Source organism: Astatotilapia calliptera, chromosome 13 (genome assembly GCF_900246225.1).
Source record: "Astatotilapia calliptera chromosome 13, fAstCal1.2, whole genome shotgun sequence".
In the NCBI taxonomy this organism is placed as follows: domain Eukaryota; kingdom Metazoa; phylum Chordata; class Actinopteri; order Cichliformes; family Cichlidae; genus Astatotilapia; species Astatotilapia calliptera.
The window spans coordinates 20363436-20384292 of NC_039314.1; the positions used below are offsets into that span (position 1 = coordinate 20363436).

At 37.7% G+C, this 20857-nt stretch overlaps 1 protein-coding gene across 1 annotated transcript; it reads right to left on the minus strand.

The window, feature by feature from the left end:
• Positions 1-813: 813 nt before the first annotated feature.
• On the minus strand, positions 814-20641 carry ifngr1l (interferon gamma receptor 1-like). Its single transcript, XM_026190135.1, has 7 exons — positions 20340-20641; positions 8234-8351; positions 6764-6948; positions 6179-6351; positions 5181-5346; positions 3025-3143; positions 814-2885 (listed from the first exon to the last, which is right to left on the minus strand). Exons 1-7 carry the CDS (start codon positions 20398-20400, stop codon positions 2508-2510), a joined length of 1200 nt encoding a protein of 399 aa, XP_026045920.1. The 5' UTR covers positions 20401-20641; the 3' UTR covers positions 814-2507.
• Between the last annotated feature and the right edge of the window lie 216 nt (positions 20642-20857).

A 20857-nucleotide genomic window follows, 5' to 3' on the forward strand; every position in this document is an offset into this window, starting at 1 on the left:
TGAGTACTTGCTTCTAAAAGTAATGGTTAAATGGTGACACTATAAGGTAGCAACAAGGGCCTAAAAGTAATGTGTGAAAAGTGCAGCAGGCAAATGGTTAAATGGGTGAAATTAATAGAGAATAAAAAGGCAACAGTAGCATTTAAATAAATGGATAAATGGTAAAGAGAGTTAAAAGTTACGATTAAAAGATCTGGTTATAATTGGTAATAGTGGCATTTTGTTTTAAGAAGAAGGATGAATACAAACAGGCTGTAATTGACATAAAATACATTTTGGCTATATCAACTTTGTTAAAACTAAATTTCAACTGAAATTGATTTCAGCACATAAAACACGTTTTTTAACTTGGATTTGGTTTTGCAGGAATTCATCTGATAAACCTGTGAAGACACAGATAATGAAATCTGTTACGGGCAGAATAAAAAGAAGGTGTCCATTTTACCCACACAAAGCAAAGAGGAAGGAAACACAACAGACACACAAACACAAAGGAGGTCCCCCGCCTGTTACTGGTGTTACTGGATGCCGAGGAACAGTTTGGGCAGCTTAAATGTCAAAATACCACAGGCATGAGCATTTCTTCCCTTACATGGTGACAAAAACTGATAAAGTGATTTATACTACTACTGTAGGCCCCACTACAATAAACAATCAACATAATGACACTGCAAATGTCAACTTCCCTTCCTTAATGCGTAATATCCACGTACAGTAACAGCATAAAATTGTTGCATGATGTTTGACATTAACGTCAGTTAATCTGTCACATAGATTAACTGCCTTTATAAGAACAGGACAGATGCAAATTCACACAGTTCCACAATTTATTGAAATTGCACAACGGAGACCAGACAAGTGCATTAAACGGCATTAGTAAAATTGGACATAATGACATAACCACATTGTATTACTTTTTATATATGAAGTATGTTATTACAAGGGATAATCAGATAAAAAGCACAGCATTATTGGGTATAGAGCATGTCACTGTAATGAGTTCTAGGTTTGATTGTAGCTGGACCTTCACAGCATGCCATTTTCACTATTCTCCATTGTCTGTTTAAGAAAGGCACATTAAAAAAATTATCTAGTGCAAGGGTTGAATTGTTTGGCAAGTTAAAATAAACAAACAATAAACAAAAACATCACATAAAAACAAACTGCAATCATACAGTCCCTTTAAACTGGTAATTAGACCCAACCTTTGTCATGTGAAATTTAAGGACAATACAATGTTGCAAAAAAAGAATAAACAAGAAAAAGCACATTCTTCCTGAAAATTGAAAAACCAAAGCAGAAAAGTGTTGTAAGTGCTTTTGTTTATTAGATCACCTAATGTAAGGTTCCACAGCTGTTCTGGTAGTAACTAAAAAACTTTTTCTATAACTGTTAGTCTACCAGTGTGTGGATGAGTAAAACGGCGAATTACAGTAACTGACTTGCATTACTGTACAGATTAATTAGTTTCAGTATTTGATTGTTATACCTGATTAAGTTCCAACTTTTCAAAGATGCCCAGTGTGCTGGCCCAAAGTTGGGTATAAGAACATGAGTTCAGTTTGTTATTTGCCTAATAAATAACAATATGATTTTTAGTTTTACATAAGTGTAACAAATTTATAAAAATGTGTGACTTCTAGTTTTTAATGACAGGTGGTCTAAGAAATTTGTTAAGCACCATTACATTTTTTGTTGTGCAACAAAAAGCATTTTACATTTGAATTTTTGTTGTTTGTAAAGAAAAAAACAAATCATACATTTCCCATATATTCCCTTCAACCACATCTTCCATGAAGAAAAGCTAAAGCACACGCCTCATTTAATGTATAAATGTCATAATATACAAACTGATTTCTAACTAATATAACACAAGCATAAAAGGGAAAGAAATGAATCAGATAGAAAAAGAAAGTGCAAGAGTCTCCAGAGCAAATCCAGTATTCTGACTACCTGGCTCAGTAACTGCCAAATATGCTTGTATATGAGATGCCCACAGATATATTGACTGTATTACAGAAATATTTACAGTGTGTGTTATTGTATAGGAGCCACCATTCATTTTTGGATGCGTCTGATTATTGGATGGTTTCTGTCACCCTGATGATCTATGATGTAAGGCAGGAATGTAAACAGGATTTCAATTTCCTCTTTACGTCTTTTAAGCCCAAAGTTCCCTGTAACATTTCAAGTGCTTCCACTACTGAGGCCTCGTCATGAGGAAAAAGATGAAATTAATAGTTTTACTTTACAATTCTTTTAAATGGGATTTAGCCTGTGCAGAAACATAACATAATGCATTCAGCTTTTCTATTAACCCTGACTAAGACAAATAACCCTTACAGGTAAACAGGTAGATTTCCAGCATAAGAAGCTCCTCAGTCTAATCGCAGATATGGGCACTCATACTGATCAGGCTTTTACACGTGTCACCAAGTCTTTTCACATTTTCAAAATGTGAGATCCTGTGAACAACATCTGGTGCTAACTTATATGTAGCCTTACATTTACTCAGATGTGACTGGGCCTCGGTAGCCCTTAGCCAATTCATCTGGACCCAGCGCCACCACCACTGTATCACGCCTCTCATAACCAGAACCAGGATCCTCATCACCAGAACCAGGATCCTCATCACCTAAATCGGTGTTGCCTACCATGTAACCAGGACCCTCCTCTATGACATTAGACATATCTCCATTGTCCGACACCCCGATGGGCAAGCGTAAGTCATAATCGGTAATTCCGGTCCTGTCCTCCTCTTCTGTCTGTGGGAGTAAAGGTGTGGGCGAGGAAGGCTCCACTTCATCACACCTCTCTAAACACTCCACAGGGTCAACAGTCACCGATTCGGGTGTACGCATGGGCCAGATAGAGGGTTTAGGGACCTAGACACAAAGAACAACTACTCAGTATGTGCTGAAATTTAAATCCCCCTCCACCTTCAGTGGGGATACATTATTTTAACAACTACAAACTTTAAATAACTCCTGTGTAATGTAATTAGAACTGGTAGATTGAGATTACCAAAGATTTGATGAAAGAAGAAGGTTCAGGCTTGGTAATTTTTTGGTATGCCATGAACAGGATCACCCCGAATGTAGCCACAGCCAGTATAAAACTCACGACGTAGACGGCGGTAAAATCTGGACAAGACAGAGAATTTTTTTTTTTTTTTTTTTTTAAACAGTAAAACAGCTGTACATAAATACACACACACACACACACACACACACACACACCCCTGTGGTAGCTCCATAAAACGTATAAAATATGGATGTAGCTTTTGCATCTATAAAGTAAAGCCAGCGCCAAAGTGCCTTAAATCTGTGGTTGATACCTGTGGTTGTAAAAAGACTTCTGGTCCTACAGAAGACAATGGGAAACCAACTTTTCACTTATTTCCTGTTGACATACTGAATAAAAGTCCAATTTATAAATCCTGGTCGCACTATGAAACAAGCTTTATCCACAGAATTCCAACAGGCTGACAACTCAGGCCTCAAATGCCTGAATTGCTCAACTGACATCATGGTGCTGATTACATCTGATTATTCAAATAAAACGAGAAACTTGTGACTGATGACTGTTCATTCTCATTCTGACAGGATGAGCCCATGATGCTAACAAGCTCCCGCTTCCTCTGAAACTTTTTTTTTAAGTTAAATAACAGAAAAGAATGTCATTAATCAAAGGTAGTCACTGCCTGGGGGATATATTTTGTACTTGTAAAAAAGATTTGTGTGTGCGTAAAAAAGATTTGTGTGTGCGTAAAAAAGATTTGTGTGTGCGTAAAAAAGATTTGTGTGTGCGTAAAAAAGATTTGTGTGTGCGTAAAAAAGATTTGTGTGTGCGTAAAAAAGATTTGTATGTGCGTAAAAAAGATTTGTGTGTGGACTTAGAAAAAAAACCCCTGCAAGTTACAAGTACGGATTTTTGACCCTATTTTTCTTCCCTTCATCTGATTGGTCAATGTCATGTCAATCACAAATGTAACAATCCAATCAGAGAACAGATGGGTTTGGCTGTCGGAGGGGCGCTGTTTTGAACTGCAGGTCCTTGAAGGGTGATACAGTTTGAAGCTGGAGGATCGCTATATAAATATCCGATAGCAGCTAGGTCCCCTAACTTTCAGTAGCTGTTGAAAGGATAAAGTTGTGGTATATCAGTGGTTAGAAATAACATTATTACTTTAGGATTAGTTTAACACAAAGTCAGGGCTGACCCAGGACCATTGCTGTGAGTCACAGTGCGCAGCATAAAAGTCCTTTCACATCGGATGCAGGATACGCTGCTAATGCTAACTAAAAGCAAAGGATCCAGAATTTGTTACGCTGGCTGCTGGGCTCTGTGGGTTTTTGCAGCAGCTCTACCTGTACTAGATGCACCTGCTCCTTGTCTTTTTTATCTTTATGTCCTCTACAAGAGTTTGTTTTTTTTGCTGGTTCTTCAAATGTTCAATAAAAACATGTATGCTAATTCATAACGAAGAAAGCTTTGTAATGAAGACTGTCATTTCCAAAACACTGCCCGCCCCCACCCCGCGGTCCGCAGCGCTGTTGAAAAGGCTGTGGAAGTCCCTGTATTAAACACGTAGACCTGTGACATAAAAATCACCAAACTCGGACGACCACAGACTGTTTTCCTTCGTGGTGATGAAGGAAAACGCTGGGTTGGCATGTAAAAGGGCATTTATTCCCTTCAAAGACCTGCAGTTCAAAAACAGCGCCCCTCGACAGCCAAACCCATCTGTTCTCTGATTGGATTGTTACATTTGTGATTGACATGACATTGACCAATCAGATGAAGGGAAGAAAAATAGGGTCAAAAATCCGTACTTGTAACTTGCAGGGTTTTTTTTTCTAAGTCCACACACAAATCTTTTTTACAAGTACAAAATATTTATGACCACATTTTGAGCCCATAGTTGTTGCACTCACACTACAAACAACGTGCAGTCAGATGAAAAACAGCGTGATTGGAATTGAAGCCATGTTGTTAGAGGCTGTGTTCAGTTCTTCTTACCATCTCTTATTTTACACAAAAGAAAAGGTAGGCGTAAGAAATGTCAACTGTGCTCCCCACAATGGCAGTTTGAGTAAATCATAAATTGTTTACTGCTCTTAAGAAAAGCGACGAGAAAACCTTAAGAAATAAGAAAGAAAGAAAAGATTTTACTCAACTGCTTTGTAATGGTTTGTGGAATGGCTCATCACAGTACAGTTGTGTAGATTTAACCAATATTCCTTGTGATGTTAGTCCGGTGATGTTCACACAGTGTTCCTCTTGTGCTGCATCCACTGGCAGTGTCTTCTCACACACTCTTTCTTCACAGTTAAATGAGTAGGTCTGCACACACAAGAATTTTGAATAAAATATAACACCGACACAAACATTTTTACACGAGGCCAGGAAATGTTATGTGTATGGCTGACTATGAGAGCATGGGATAGCAAAGTATCGTATAATATGTATTTACTCTCCTTTTCAAATACACCCAAAAAAACTAAAAGAAACAAAAAAAACAAAACAATGGGATGTCTAATGGGATGTCATACCAACAGGCTAAGAAACAAAGACGTATTTATGAATTTGAGATCCAAAATTGAGCTTTTCAGCAGAAAAATATTTTGTTACAAGCAGGAAGAAGAAGAAATAAATCAAACATAAAAATGTCTATTTTATGCCACTATATTTCTGAGTTTAGCTGTGTTATAGTAAAGACATGACCAGTATTATGTTTTCAAAGGGCCTTAACAAAAAAACAAACCAAAATGCAGGAGCTTGCTTAGTGTTCTTCCTGCAAAAAAATTTGGTGTGCAACAAAAAGCACTTTGCTTTTTAACGCATTCGTTATAAGTGAGATTTAATTGACTCTAGTTTAAAATACACACTATGAATTATGCTCATGCTACCTCCCCAAAGGCGCATTTCAAAACTGTTGCTAACATATTTCTAGCAGCTAACAAGACGAAACGATCTTCTGACATTGGTGAAATCCAAAGTTTCTGGATAGCTAGCAACATTTTCTTGGCATTAACTAGTGATGCAGCATCAGTATGTCCTGTTTCTGATGACCACATATGAAATTTTTTTTACTGTTTGTTCAACTTTGTAACAATTCCTTAATATGTTTGCTTTAAAGGAGAAAAGAAAAAGAAAAAAGGAAGACAGAACTGACCTGATTGAGGATCTTGACTTTAAAGAAAGAATCCAGGCTGTCATTGTCTTTAAAACATTTCTTTCTATTTTTTTTCATCTTTTGGCAATGAAAGAAAATGGGATTCTCAAAGCTGATATGGACCTTGTTATCTCGCTGGGCCGTGACGTTAACATGTGGAAGATCCAAATAACCTGGAAACCAACAAGTTTTAATCAGAAGTCACTTTTGATTACAAGTACGGTCAGAAGTTCAGCATTTGATCAAATGTTACCCATCCCTTCTTGAGCTATGGTGTTTAAAAATGAACCTTACTATATCACAATTAACATGACCTTTTGAATTTGAGATATTATGTCTGTGTGAAATTCTGTGATAGTGTGTGAACTCTTTAAGCTATGGCCAAAAACAATGCATAGTTGTTTATTTATTTTTATATAAATCTATATTTCTCTCTATTTAGAGATTCTTTATGTAAACACACATATATATGTGACAGATAAAGACAAATAAAAATAAATACATAAATATATATTGTCCTTATACACACACACACACACAGACAGACACATACAGACAGACAGACAGACACACACACACACTCACACTTTGTTCCAACTAGATTTTCGTGGAAATAGCTGAAAGTGATTCCATCGTCTGACGGGGCAGGTTCAGACTCACTACCGTTAACCACAGCAGTTACGGCGACATAATAGCTGTCTTTTGGGTGTGAGAGGGACGACAGATTGGCTTGAAGAGCTGGAGTCATCCACGTGTGACTGTCAGGGGGACTGAAGAAACAAATGAGAAAATGTAGTTAAAAACTTTGAAGAGACCTTAACAAGAAAATAACTCTTGAGTGACATTAAAAATGCAGTAGACTGCAATTAAAAGATAAAAATAATTTATCTTTATTGCAGCTTGAAACACACTTCTGATTGACAGTGTATATATACGCTTAGGTTGATAAGTGAATAATGACAGATATTTGCCTCTGTACACCTCCTCAGTAGACTGAAGTGCACAATTTTAGTTTTATATTATGGGCTTTCACAAAAACCGTAACTGTTTTAAATACATTTTTATCCATTTTTTTTTCTTATACAAAGTTTTTGTATTATCACTGATAGTCTCTGAAGTAGAACCAGAGTATGTAATCCTATGAGGACAACTGTAGTCTACCTTTTTTAGAGGCTCAAAAAAACACTCTCAAAGTTCAAACCTGGTCTACAGCCAATCAGGACACAGAATACAATACACTGTGGGAAAAAAAGAAAGGAAAAAAAAAAGCGTATAAAGTGTGTAGTGAGGGGCTTTAAGTCTTACAACATCTATAATAATTTCAAAAAATAAAGTTGGCTACTTCGCGGATTTCACCTATCGTGGGTTATTTTTAGAACGTAACTCCTGTGGAGTAAATGAGGGGCCACTGTATCCCATAACACAGAAACTGAAAATCTGCTATAGGAAAAACACAAAGGTTTTAGATTAAGACAACTCAAGTGGATTTAAAACTGATTTGATTGTTTTAACATTAAATTTCATGTAGATCACTCCTGTACTTTGAGTGTTCATCTAGGTTCAAACATATATTTCAAATTAAGACGTTCAAAATGCTGTACGATTCCTATGTACTTCCAGCGCCTATAATTTACATTTTTTATAGTATGAAGGTAAAATGTTGCCAGGGCTCATAATTAATATACTCTTCAACAGAGAAAGGCCATAGCACAACGCAAGGTATCAGGAGTGCTTATCAGCTGTAATGAGCATACACACAACTTAAGGTTTCTAACCTAACATTCTTGTTGTGACATAATAGTGCACCACAACCGCACCAATCTTTGAAATATTAATTATTTATATTTGAACAATTAAGATCCTCAAAACATGTTTTTCTCCCTCTGTATCCAATAACCAGCAAAACCAGCAAAAGCACTTTGATGATTTGTCTCCATTCGACTTCAATAATTTTCATAGTATGTGTAATTAAACTTAATTTTCAGAGTTGTTATTTTAGTTTGTATTAAAGCATCTCAAGACAGACTGGCTGGTAAGCAAAAGACAAATTCATACTATAGAAATGCGCCAATGTCCAATCTGAATTGGAGCCCAGTTGTGTCTTCAGGGTAGCTCCACTTCAGCACGTTATGGAAATTCCGACACTGAAGGGTTACATTCACTGGTGGCAGCACTGTGGAGAAAAAAAAAAGGCAAAATCAGCAAATCACTGTTAGAAATGTGTTGTTTTGGGAAGCATTAGCCTATTGATTCAACATTTACACCCCAATTGATGATTTTAGTTTCCCTATACATTAAAGACTTCATGAACATTTAGTTACTAAACAGTTTCTCTCTCAGCCGTCACACTGCCATTCACTTACACTCACAAACCACTAGAGGGCATAGTGTGAAAACTAGTGCACCTGATACTGCTGATGGAACAATTTCTGTGTGGTTTCCTTTGTTCTAATTTGTGCCTGTTTAGCTCCACTTGTCCTATATCTGCCTTCCTGAGAGATGATTCAATTCTTAAAATAAATCAGGAGGACGAAGGAGAGTGGAGGCCCCAGAGCCTCCTCCCGATGTGCCCAGAACATCTCACTCAGTAGGCTGCCAGGGGGCATCCTAGTCAGATACTCAAACCCCCTCAACTCGAACCTTTCAATGTGGAGGAGGAGCAGAGAGTAGGGCACAGCATAAATGACCAATCCAACACTTGCCATGACTGTAAAACAAGATTATTTTTAAACCGCATTTTAAGATTAGCTTAGTTAGAGGTGTTGAATAACTACACATAACAAATGTTAAGGAAATCTGTTTATATTTTGTGTGGGGAGTGCTAAGAAATAACAAGAGAATGCCAAGATGTAAACTGGGATATGAGAAAGAGCTGAAGGTCACTCTGACACAGTACCCCCCTTAACTGTAAAGACTGTCAGAAGCATACAGACAGACAAGGCCGTGAGAAAACAATGGTCAGATCTTCAGTGCCTTCTGCTAGTCACTGTGACAGTGCATTGATACACACACACACACACACACACACACACACACACACACACCAGGAGCCTCCAGACAGCTATAAAATCAATAATTAGCTAAGAAAACTGCCAAAACAAAAGTGTATAAAAAAATATTTATGTCAGAGTGACAAATCAAAGTAAGGACGTCTTATGTTCCTGCTGCCTTGTGCCTCCATCTGCTTCTCGGGTGAGAGGGAGGGACTAAGATGGAACAAGAGGATGTGAAGATATAAACTAGGAAATGAGAAAGGATGAGTCACTCTGGCACAGTACCCCACATAACTGTGAAGACTGTCAGAAGCTCAAAAGATTGCGAGCAAAGTGCAGGACCGTACCAATGTTTATAAACAAGACCATCAAAAAAACAGAACAAACACTTCACTGATATAATCTGCAGCACCAAAAAAAGAAAACAAAAACAACAAAAAAAAGCATAAATTTGCAGCATTGCACAAAACTCATTTAAAAGCATGACTAATTAAATCTCAATAGAAATTCTTTACCCAGAGCATGCTTATACAGGCCTGACACTTTACCACACCTACAACAGACATGCTTCATCACACTGCACGGTTAACCACACCTCCCTCCAAACGTCCATGCCAGCTACTAATAAATTAAGTTAGATTTATTTATAAATTATGAAGCATTTTCTGGTTGGAGGCATAAATGTTGTCAATTAGACGCACATGGCATGACGATGCTTTGAAGTCTGTTAATTTCCCTGACAATACAAATAAAGCTAGATGTGTTCATTCAAACAAGAGTTTAAAAAAAAAAAAAAAAAAAGGTCAGTGTTTGTGACTCAGATTCAGAAGCTGAAATTGGATTTTAAATCTCATGGGAGTTACTGAACATGCCACGAGAGTTATGAGTCACACTGTACATTTAAGAGGAGGAGGAGGAGAACCCCCCCCCCCCAAAAAAAAAAAAAATATATAACACGTACATATCAGTTTCCCTTCCTCTGTGAACAGACATTCAATCACATTCACAAAGTAATACCCGCCCACGAAGGCAAATTTAAACGTTTAGCTGTGATGTTGAGAGTGAAAGAAAAATCACTGGTGGGAGCATACACACTGTAAAGAAGTGACAACCGCAACAGTAAAATTGGCGGCTGAGGGTTGTCACCACAATCTGACACATGCACATACTAAGAAAATGAAATGAAAGTGTTTCTAACAGTTTCAACACCGTTTACAGATCTGACACTGAAAATGCAGAAGGCTTTTAGTATTGAGCACTATAGATAAATACCATAAGACACCAGCAACTTAACAGTTTTCACCAACAAGGCCACATCCCACTGCAACCAACCAAAACAAAACAAAAAACCCAAACCAAAGACATAAATTAAAGTAGAATAAAAAACACTGATTATGCAAACTGCTTTGCAAGCCCTGCTGTAGTCCCCACCTTCCATTTGTTCATGTAAAATTTGGATTTAAAAACTGTAAGACAAAAGACAAAAAAACAAAACAAAACCCTACAGCGGCTTTCCGGATGACTTCAAACCACACTGGGGGAAATTACAAGATTGAGTTAGTGAAGATAACATATAGAACAAACAGTAGCCAGCAGCGCTCACACACTTGTGCTTACAAAGCAAAAAATGTAGCAGAGGCAGGAAGAGAAAGCAGATGGCATTTGAACTGAAAATGAAGTTACTTGTGGTATGGAAAGTACAAAGTGACTGAAAACCTGAAGTGTGCTTTCAAATTTATTCAGAGAACAGTCATTCAAATCACGCAGGTTTACAGATACAGAGACTTCTTCATCTTAATTTTAGTACCCAACAGCATTCTGACTTTGCAAATGCACGTTCATTCCAATGAAAGCAAAGCTCACTTAGCACCTTGCATAACATCCAAACGCAGATTTTTTTTCAGCCAGAGGCACTGAACAACATCAAAATATTTTACAGGAGGAAAGAACGAAAACAGATAAAGAGATCGACAGGGTGATAGACATACTCTGAAACTGCTTTAAAAAAAAAAAAAAAAAAAAGTCCCCCCCAACACATACACATATATAAAACACATTTTAAACCATTTATCTAAATTACACAGCCCACATGGCTTTCCTGTCTGCAGAGTATCAGCCATGTTCATTTTGTCAACAAAAAAAACCCAAACAAACACTGCCAGCACTGCTGTAAGGCTTCATTACACCAAGGTGAAGTCAAGAACAAATACAGTTTATGCAAGTACTCTTGTCTTAAAATGTACTTTCCTTGTTTTAATCACCATCAGATACAAGTACATTATCATCTCCAGAAGACAGCAAAAATACAACTACAATATGTTTGGTGACCATTATTAAACAAGAGAAATAGAAGAACTTACTAACTATTCTGTGTTAGACTGGTTAAGTGTAGGTCAACAAGCAGGAGAAACAAGCCAAGCCGAAAATAACTACGTACAGCCACTAGGAGTCTTGCGTGGAAGTCGGTAATACAAGTAAATGAGGTCTAGTCTAAACTCCCTGGTTTTGGGTGGGATGCCATTTCAGAAGAATAGATCAGATTCTAGTGAAAATCAACTCAGTTTGTCATGATGAAATCCAGCTGGCTGCATACCTCACAGATGTGGGAAGCAGTAATGACTTTTTTCAGGAACAGTGTTGCATCAGAGTAATGTTATTTAGGTATTCAATATAGTTACTGTCTGTTAGCAAATTACTGCTATGACAGTATTTCACAACATTTGACATTCTCCTAATACAAAGTTTTCCTACTGGCACGCTTTTGGACAAAATATACTCTGTGAATGATAAATGTATGGTTACCTAAATCTGATATCCGATCTATATGTTGGTCAAGCTTGAATAACTTTTCCGGAGAATCAGTTTTTGGTGTATGAAGAAGAAATTCATGACTTAACCATTGCTAAATGTCAGAGACAAAGGATCTGTAATCGGATCTGACTAATTATGATACCACTGTGAGTAATCATGAAATATGCAACAGAACCACAAAACCTACCAAATAACTTCTATACTGCTGCTCAGGTTTAACGCTAAATAAAAATCACGTCAACTGGTCCACCGCAAACATACATGCCTGCATCACTCCGCCAGCATGACATGTTTACTTTTTGCATATCAACACTTTGGTTATTTACTTTATTGTTTTTTTTTTAAATCAGTAAATAACAACAGATGGTCAGTATAGACTCGGCATAAGGGTTGTGACTTCTCTTTGTGGGTTTCTAACACAAATATATTCAGTCAAGTAATCCAAATAAAACTGTTTTACTAGCACTAAGCTGGGACTTCACAAGGTTGTATTGCTGCAAATACTCATTAAGCTATGAAAAAAAATTTCTCTGACTACTTTGTGTCTTACAGTAAATAGTTTTCCTTGCTTTAACTGGCACAGTGCAATGCACACCTTCCCGCCAGGACAGACAACATGCATGCACAAGATTGCGCATGCACGTTGTTTGCCGACCGTCATTAAACACAGAAACAGAAGAATGGACTAATGACTACTCTGCGTTTGACTGATTAAGTGTGGGCCGACAAACAGATTGAAAGTTCATGATTAATACAGGAGACAGTTATTACGGTTGTGCTGATGGATGATGACATTGCATTTGAGACACCAATGCCCTTAACCTCCTCTTCAGTTGTGTGTGTGAGAAAGCATGGTGAAGAGTGGAGGGGAGACAACTGAGACAGATCAAAAAGTTAAGAGTCAAGCTAATTAATAATTATTATGCCTTTAAGTGTTTTGCTGAGATCCGTCCAATTTTGTTACCCACTTACTGCAAATTTAAAGTTTCCTGCTAGCTTGTAAACCTCATGCTGGAAATGAGAATCAACTCCCTTTGAGTGTTTATTGTCTTCACACTAATGTGCTTTTTCTCTGTTTGGGGCCCATATTGTGCATAAGAAGAGAGGAAAGTACTTTCCTAATGCGTACACATAAAACCTTGCGACCTCTGTGACTCATCATCTGCAGTCACAGAGGGGGTGTCTCACTAACAGTACAGTAACACTAACATGTGACACGACATCCAAGATTCACATTTGAAACATTTTAACATCCCAGTTTCAGATTCCCCCCCCAAACACAATCTTTCAATTAAACAAATGTTCAGTTTAAACATGCAACCTTCAAAAAAACTAGAAAGCAAATTTCTATTTCAATTTAAAACAGGAACCCTCAATAAAGACTGGGTGAGCCTGCCTCAGATCATCTGCGAGTTTATGATGCGCCCATAATATTGGCGGAGGTAACGGAGAAGAAAATCAGTGAATATCTCAGCAGATGGCTTGGGTTGCCATGCAGCCTGAGCAGTACATCATTATGCAACTTCCATTTAAGTCCCCCTTATTGGAGAAGCACTCGAAGGACCCTTTAGGGAGCTGGAGATGCCAGAAAAAAGGCTGAGGCAAAGGCTGTTCAAAGAGCTTTCCAATCCCCCAATACAACAAGTTCCAGGGCAGGAAAGGTGGCTACTTGTCTGAGAAGAGGAGAGAGCAGTAATGGCTAAGGAAAGAACCAGTAGGATGGCAGGCAGCAGGAAGCTTGAATGAGATGGGAGAATACAGTTGAATGAAGCCTCACTTTGATAGATCAGGTGAAGAGAGCATTAAAATTCCTAATCCAAGCTATATATGACTTTATCTTGTCTAACTCGGCAAAGCTCCAAATACCAGGGTCCTCCACAGGAAGTAGGCTGCAGAGGCTCTCTACAGAGCCTGTATAATTCAGAGCATGAGTTGGCCTGGTCTAAGATCAGCCATCAGGACTACAATAGAGGCAGCAGGAAGAGCTTCCAGGTGGTTGTGCAGCTGCAGCTTAAAGCTATTGAAACAAGTTGGGTCTTGATCAAACAAAGCTAGATCACCTGAGTAAAGATCCATGAGCACAAAAGTTTCTTCTTGTTGTATCAAAACAGTCAATAATTTTCTAACAAAAAAGATAAAGAGAAAAGCAGTATATTTTAAAAATTGCAGGAAATAAAATCAAAAGTTAACAGAAACTAACCTGACAGTCACCAAATGTTTGATCTCAGCTCAATAGTTTTGTATTCATTTCCTGTTTTCTACAAATTTTAGCATTTCACACAAAAGTTCTGCAGTTTAATTCCCAGCATTGAGTCTAATTCCTGTAAGCGGTCACCAGACTACAGTGAGTTTTTCTTTCACTGCTTATTATGCCCAGAGCCTGTTAGATCTGTTAGAAAAGAAAAATAAATGATAGAAGCTTAAAGTAAAGGTGTGGTTTGTGTGTGCGTCTGCTTTGTTTGTTTTAGGAAAGTCCCAGGCACAGTCACAGTGACTTATCACTTTAAACCAAGTTTCAGGACAATACCAAGCATTTCAAATAACTCCGTGGTTGGCAGACCATGTGGCTCCAGAGGTCAAAAGCAGGCTGTCCTTCACAGAAAACTGCCAATAACAGTCTTTACTCCCTAAAGAAATCTGCACTGTGTGAAAGCCACAGTGCCAAATCAAACCCCCAACAGCATGTCAATATATACCTGAGGTTCACACACTCGCCCACAAGACCCTTCTGAAATTGACAACATTCAGGGTGTACAAAGGGTGAACCGCAAAATACAGAACCATTAGTAAACGACAGGATAGCGACGCTGCACACAGTATCTTTTGGTGTTTTAGCATCCACGGTGGGTTCACAAATAATTCAGCATAAGGCTGGGCGTTATGAGGAAAATCTAATATTGTGATTTTTTGGGGGTTATATCACGACACACGATCACACTATTTTTAAATAACCTCCAAAAACAAATGTTATTTTCTTCCTTATAATGCTTAACATTTCACTGGTAATCTCAATCAAATCAACCACTCCTTGTTTAGTTTTTTCTACTTTGAATACAAATTTTTTTTGAATTAATTAAAATGTTTTATTTTACAATTTTTTTTTATCATATCTGCCTTCACAGGTTTTCCCCAAATGACAATACTGTCACACAGTGTCTCTTTCTGTGGTTAACACTCGACCTTTAACAAATAAAAGATCATAACAATAAAAAAGTACATTGAGCTAGAATTCACGAGACAAAATCAAACAACTGAAAATAAAAAGGTCCGTTTTTGTGCTTATGACATATACATAGGGCTGCTCGATTATGGCAAAAATGATAATCACGATTATTTTCACTGAAATTGAGATCTCGATTATTTGACGATATTTATTTAACCCTTTAAGACCTACTATAGAACCAAGTCCGCCAGAGCTTATATTATTTTTTTACATGTTGTAGTGCCATTTGTGGGAGCATTTCAAGTTGCTATTCAACTGTTATAGCCCATATTTTAATAATATGTATGCATTAAGTCCATAGTAACTACATTAATTGCAAAAAAGTGCAATAAACTACAAAAAAATTGAAAATTGTTTTTGTTTTTTAACATATATTTCTACTTGGAGAAATTTAAGAGGTTTATCCCTCAAAACTTTAAATACAAAAAAGTTGCAAAAAATAGTTTACAACAACAGGAAATGTATTTTGAGTGTCTTCATAGTTTTATTTTGGAGATACACCAATTTTTATATACTGCAGGAAAAACAAAAACAATCCTATGATGCAAATTTGCAAAGAAAACAGCAGGTGCATCAAAATAAACTATTTCAGCAGTGCAATTCAAGTTCTAAGCATCCCAGAAACTATTCAGAAAAGTCAAACATGACCAGTATAGGCTTTTAAGGCCTACAAGTAAAAAAAACAACTACATTTTCCGCGAAAATGACATCACTTCCGGTTTCGGGCAGGAAATGGCGGACATGTGATAGTTAGCGGTGAGTCTGTTTCAATGTGCGAAGTGTTACGAACAGCTGATCGGATCGGCAAAGCGTGTTTCTGGAATATTATGTTTTTGTTCCTGCAAGCGCTTTTTATGCAATTTATGTGGAAGGAAACCGTGACCGAGGACAAGCTGATGGCATAAGATGTAAGTTTCATATGCAAAACAAATTATTGCGCTAGCTTACACGGTTCAGGTTCTACAGGGATTTAAAAATAGTTACACAAAACAGTGTGCTGCTCTGACCGGCTTTAAAGGGATAACAATGTATTGAATAATGACTTTAAAAAATAATATAAAATAGTGTGCAACACCACTGAAGTTTTTTTTTTTTTTTTTTTAAACCTCTCTTTTCAACCAACGGCAGTCACTCTCCTCTCTAAATAACTTCTGCTTAGCTTTCCGAGCTTCCCTCGGGTCCTCTTAATCAGCGGTCTCAACCTGTTTTTGCGCCACGGACAATATTTTCACGGACTGGCCTTTAAGGTGTCGCGGATAAACGAGGGAGGGGCTAATAATCGGCTCAGTCATTTTTAATGATCGTTGAAAGCCCAGATCGTAATCGTGATTAAAATTCGATTAATTGAGCAGCCCTACATATACAAATTGTAAAATAAAAAATGTGATGACCTCAAATTACAGAAACAAAAGTCTAGATAGTGAGTATGAAAACGACTGACCACGGACAGTCACAGGTATCGCAGCTGATTTATTTAACATTTTCTTTGGTGTGTTGGAGACGTTGACTTGTGAAGTTTAAAGCGTCTTAATGTTGCAGTGGATGACTTCTCAGCTGATGGAAAAAATATGTGGTACTGCTACCCTGCAGCAATAGTTTTATGGCATGTTTTGTAAATTACCACATCTTTTTCAACATCTTCCTTGTGAAATTCAAACGACAGCGAGTCTTTTTCCCTATCTGGTAGGGCTCACCACAGTGTACCAGGTAGAAAATTGTCTGGTCGGGAGGGAGGCATGAATTATGCATTCACAGCATGTGGGAGAAAAAAAAACTCAGTGCATTACATGCACACAGCTTAATATTGCCATGGCAATTTATGCTCGATGGCAGGGTTGGGCAGTATAAATGGTATATGGTAGAAAAGATAGAAATTTGGCCAACAGTAGAGATTTTGACTATACCGCTCTACCGCGATAGCATCCTGCCATGCAATTGCATCCAACTTTAGTAACCCTACAAAAATCTCTGCTGTTTAGTTTTCTGTCTTCATTTATGTTGGAAGTGATAGCAGAGCTGTATGTTTTACTTTTTTCAGAAATCTCTCAGTCAGAACATGTTATATCATGTTTAGTTGGAAACCAGCGAGCTAACTTCCTGCTAACTTCTAACTCCATTGAATTTAATAAATTGTTTTCATGGATGCCTGGATGTTAAAACTTAATTGTTATACCTGGTAAAGCAGCAACGCTGATCATTTTATTAAAGATGAAAGAATTTTGACAGTTTTTAACTCTCAGTGATGCTGCTGTGTTCATTTGACTTTGGGACCTGAAGCAGACGGAGTTTTGGACCCAGATTACTCTGCAAGGCTCCTGACTACGGCAGCTGTAATGCTCCGGCAATCCATCAAGCAGTACGGCTTCATAGCTTACCAAAGTCGCACTAAAACATTTTTGACAGATTTCTGCGTGCTGTGTAAAATCGGTTCAAGGTCAGTAAGCACAACCAGAATTCATACATAAGGTACACTGTTGATTTTTGAGAAAATGTAAGGATTTTAAGTGTGCCTTATAGTGTGTAAAATACATTATACAGAAGAATATATCACGATATATATCGTTACCGCATATGCTTCAAATTATACCATGATATGGATTTTAGGCCATTTCGTCCAGCCCTACTCGATGGTTACGATAAAGCCGTTTGATACGTGGAAAAACTCGCGATACACTGAGTATATTTGATATATCACCAACCCCTAATTCAGCACTCTTCACAGCTTCCACTATTTATTTTAAATGCCAAAGACTGCCATTTGATATAATCCATCAGTCTACACAGATGATGTCACAGAGGACTGAAGAAGTATGCCAGAGGTTGTTGTCAGGCCCCTTTTTTAAGAAATGTCCAAAAAAAAAAAAAAGAAAAAGAAGAAAAGGGCATACATATTGCTGCCTTTTGCAACAGGAAGCATTGTGTTGCAAGTCTTAAAATATGATTCAGGTCATGAGTTGTTTTCATCAGAACCATGTTTCTGAATTGCCGTCAAAGGCATTCATGACTTCCTGCTGCTACACAACCAGAAAAGTTACTTTTTACACTGAAGAGGAACTTTTTTTTTTTTAATCAATGGTGTATTGGATGAGAAAAAAAATACATTTTCTGTGCATTAAAAAAATATTTCTGGTTTTAGAGGGCCTGGTGGCGCCAGTGTCCGGCAGCCTCGCCTCTGTCAGTGCACCCAGGGTGGCTGTGGTTACAATGTAGCTTGCCATCACCAAGTCCCCATTTTGTTGCCCAGCTGAAGAGTCTGGGTGTATCCAAACTTGTCCTATTTAAATACATTTTTGGACATTTGGGACACTTAAAGTTTTGCAAACATTTTTATACCCTTGACTCTGACCTCTGAATAAATTTAGCTGGAGACCACTTGATGCCCAAAACAACATTAATTATTTATAATGACTGAACCTTAAATTATAGATGAGCCATCTATTGAAGCTTACTTCATTATCATTGGTGCTTCCTTCCCTGCATTGTCTATGCAAACATAATTTCTACTTTCATTAACTTCACAGAAGTCAAAAGATGGATGTTAAGTTAGGATTTTTCTTCCTCTGCAGCCAAGGCTGAAAAGATTTCAATTCCTGTCACGATTTTCACTTCATGTGTAAAAAAACAGTGTATAACCAAGGAAGACACAATGCTCAATTAGGGTAATGCGGTTACATCTGTCACATTTCTCTGTGATGTGTCTACTTCTGGGAAATTAGCTTCCTTTGTTAGAACTGTCACACAGGTAGCAAAAGATCTGAGCTTGATTTATACAAAACAGATCCATACTCACAAAAATAACAGTTTATATTCTGTCCTCAATTTCAGTGATAACAGGGCTGCAACAATACATTATTTTTAATGAATGATAAGAGCGGGACAAATTTATACGAGGCCCTTTAAAGTAAAATGTAATTAAATTAATTGTTTAATGGGTCTTATTTTCTTTCAGCAGCAACATAGCTGGGTTTTATTCCTAACCCAAAGCAGGCAGGAAGGCATTTAACAAAAGACCATGACATGGTCATGCTGACTCTTTGACAAAAGATTAAATCCTTGAGTATTTATAGCAGCACACATACAACAAACATCACGCACTCATATAAATGAGGTGTAGATGTCTACAATTAATGTCTGTGTCTGTGCGCGTTTTATCATCTTTGCAGACTGCACAGGATCAATACTCATTTGGTTGGTGCCTTTGCAATCTGCCATTACCTCACCTCTATGATTTGAAGCAAACAAAGTTAGATCTTGACGTAACCTAAAATTTAATGTGGTGAGATCGTTTAAAACCAGAGTCTCCAACTCCAGTCCTCGAGATCCACTGTCCTGCAGCTTTTAGATGCACATCTACTCCAACACAGCTGAATGGTCACAAACACTGCAGAATACATAATGGGCTTCATTATCGCTTCCTGCCAAGAATTTTGGACAACTGTGGTGAAACACACTGCACAATGAAAGGACTGGGCAACACCTAAAACTACAAAGAGGAAATAAAGAAAAACCCCAGAAAGCTGAAGGGAATCCATTCAATGTCAGTGTCTGTTTTAGTTTGTGCAGTTTATACCCAGACTCATATTAATACCCACAATGAGGCCTAACAGCTAGTTTTAAGTATACCTAATAAGACTGGTGGCCACATATGGAAAAGCAAGAGAGATATTCAAAGATATATAGGCAAAAATAAACAGCTCATCGTGCTTAAAATTCACTTTTTTGTTTCCAGCAACAGCTTCACAACACCGTCAATACACGACTACATGAAATAACTTGTAAAATGTAAAATCCAAATATTTTTAACCAGCTCAGGTCTTTTCCTGGCCCTCTGGTGTGGAGGCAACGTTGGACCTTGTTGGACACTTGAATGTTAGACGTGTAAGGTAAACTCTGTAGCCACAAGAACGAACCTCCTTTTTCCTGTAATCTTTCCCTGACAGTGTTAGCCGTTAGCCATGATAACCTGTACCGTGTTTTCCCTGATAACACAGACAGACAGAGAGAAAAAAAACAAACGGCGAAAATATCTCCTGACAAATCATTTTGATTCACACGCTCCGATATCGACGTGTTTACAGTCTCACACGAACCATTTTAGTACATACTGTAGTTAGCAACTATCATAGCTACTCACCGCTGGAAGCTACCACCGTCATCCAGGAAAAATACAGAAAAACGGCGTGGAATGACTCCATTAGCCCGATTAAAACTTCTTCAGTGTTCCAACTTGCACTCACAGTTCAGCCTACAGTCATACATATAGCTCGTCTAACGCTTTAACCAACAACAGCTTCACTGTGGAATAAGTGGGAGGAAAACCAGGACTACTGCGCTTGTCTGCGGCTCCGGTGTCATGGTCCCTTCACGGACTGTCGTTTCTTGTGAGAGAGGAAGCAACTTAGCGTAGCGAGAAACCCACAAAAACGCGTGACTAAGACTGGCTAAGTAGCTCATCTGTTTCCACTTTCATTTCACGTTGCTTTGTTTTTTTATGTGTTGTTTTAAGGAACTTATTTAAATGTATTTTCATCTCGAGAAGGGTTTTTTTTTCAGGATTTTTTTTAAACTCCCAAATTGTGTTTTTCTTTCAGTCCAGCAGTGGGTGGAAATTACAGTGGTTGTGATGACGTCTAGGCCACACCTTTTCACTGA